Here is a 1,937-nt window from a genome sequence, read left to right on the forward strand (position 1 = left end):
TTTATTGAATAAATATAAATAATTGTATTTTATTTTGGAATAAAAAATAAAATGTAATAAAACAAAAAAAGGAGTGTTTGTTCTTCTTTACATTCTTTTCTTGTGTAGATATCTGTGAAAAAAAATATATTAAGTTAAGACACTAGTGATGTCATGTTCATTCCTTTCCAAAGAACATTTGTGGAACCACACAGCCCAGCATGACCCATTGCTGGGCTGTGTGGTTACACAAGGGCAGGCGGTCCAAAGTGGAATAGTGGTGTCAGTGGTCAGCACTTTGACACGCCTGCCCTTGTGGAACCACACAGCCCAGCATGACCCATTGCTGGGCTGTGTGGTTCCACAAGGGCAGGCGGTCCAAAGTTTCTTGAATATATACATTGAAACATGGCTTTACTCACCTTGGTACGCACAACATGAACTACGCCGTCCACTTCAATTTTCCACCCATTCCTATGAAGAAGCCAAAAATAAACACTAGTGAATAGTAAATTCACACAACAGTGAAAGCCTATTGTACACCAATACAAAAAGGAGTTTTTTTGGTAAAAAAAAAGTGGTATCAGAATAGCTCTTTGGCCCATCATACATGTAGCCACAAGGAGCTTTCATCCGTTACCACACGCACCCGCATACATGCCCGCGCATGTATGCCTAGACATAAAGCTCCTTGGTAGTACCCGGTCACAGGTGGGGGAGCCCAACACAAATATAAAACAATAGTAAGAAAAAAAAAACTAATGGGAGGGGGAGAAAGGGATACATGAAAAACATAAGAGTAAATAAAACAATACGACCGGGCTTATGGTGGTTGTCCGTCCGGATCCTCTTCTTCCTCCTGATGGGGCGTCGATGCCCTGGGCGGCTGAGGAGTGTGTTGACTTGGCCTCGGTGGCCGTGCGGGTGTAGATGTTGTGGCCGGTGTTGGTGGTGGAGGCATCTGGTGGGTGGGGTACATCCCTGTATATCCTTGGTACAGCTGTGACCGTCTATACCAGGATGGTGGTGGAGGAAGGGAAGGAGGCGTCCATGTGGCTTGTGATGGCGGAAGTGGTGGTTCACCAGCGTGTTGATGAGCTGGCTCTGGGAGCTTATCGTACATCATCTGCAGTGTGGTTGCGATGATCTGTTGGCTGGATGCCGAATGTCGTTGGCTCTCCGACATGTTGTCAATGCTGTGTGCCAGGCATGATGTGTTCTCCACCAGCCGGTTGATGGATGTGGCCAGAATGTGAAGGATGTCCATAGTCTCCCTGTGATCTTCTCGTCTGGTCTTTTGCATTTCGGCCGTGCTGTCGGCATGAGCCTTTTGCATTTCAACCAGACCGTTTGCCATCTGCTCCATTATCTTCTCAATGGTGTCCAGTCTGGTTCCAACGACATTCGTGTAAGTATCCTGGCGGGAAGTAATCTCGGATGCCAGGGTGTGTACCCTCTGAACATTTGAGGGATCCTGCCCTTGCTGTACGTCTGCCACCAATTGCATTTGTGCAGCTGAAAAGAAAATTAGAAATTAGTATACACATTCATACATTTGTTTGAAGGCTCACAATTCAATATTTACTCACATAGGGATGTAGAAACAGCAGGCTGCTGCACTTCCACCTCGTCGTCCGACGAATCCTGTAGGAGATCCGGCCTGTAGAAGAAACCAATCCTCGACGCAAGTCCGCTGCTGGTCCGTGGCACCTCTGTTTGCAATAGAAAAAAAAATCAAAGTTAATAAACTATACAAAAATGGTGCACCCCCCCCACCCCTCCCAGCCCCCCCAAAAAAAGTAAATACAAACCTTCTCCATCCGGAGGTGCCGCTGCTCCAGGAGCTTCGCTTGTCCTCAATTCTGGAGAATTTTCAAGGGTCCGGCTGGATACTTCTGCACGGCTGTCTTCAAACCCAAGAAAAGTCTCGTCCGTTAACCCTGTAGACTCAAACAGTT

The 1,937-nt window shown here is 46.7% G+C and overlaps 1 protein-coding gene across 1 annotated transcript; it reads right to left on the reverse strand.

Moving 5' to 3' along the window:
• Positions 1–407: 407 nt before the first annotated feature.
• Positions 408–1,677, reverse strand: LOC134935420 (uncharacterized). The gene is made up of 2 exons (XM_063930497.1): positions 1,569–1,677; positions 408–1,494 (listed from the first exon to the last, which is right to left on the reverse strand). The coding sequence occupies exon 2, from the start codon at positions 1,484–1,486 to the stop codon at positions 803–805; it is 684 nt and encodes a 227-aa protein (XP_063786567.1). The 5' UTR covers positions 1,487–1,494; positions 1,569–1,677; the 3' UTR covers positions 408–802.
• Between the last annotated feature and the right edge of the window lie 260 nt (positions 1,678–1,937).

This window comes from Pseudophryne corroboree, chromosome 6, assembly GCF_028390025.1.
Source record: "Pseudophryne corroboree isolate aPseCor3 chromosome 6, aPseCor3.hap2, whole genome shotgun sequence".
Lineage (NCBI taxonomy): Eukaryota > Metazoa > Chordata > Amphibia > Anura > Myobatrachidae > Pseudophryne > Pseudophryne corroboree.

Excerpts from the sequence above, each read along its gene's own strand:
- LOC134935420 (XM_063930497.1), bottom strand. The coding sequence starts at position 1,486 with ATGCAATTGGTGGCAGACGTACAGCAAGGGCAGGATCCCTCAAATGTT.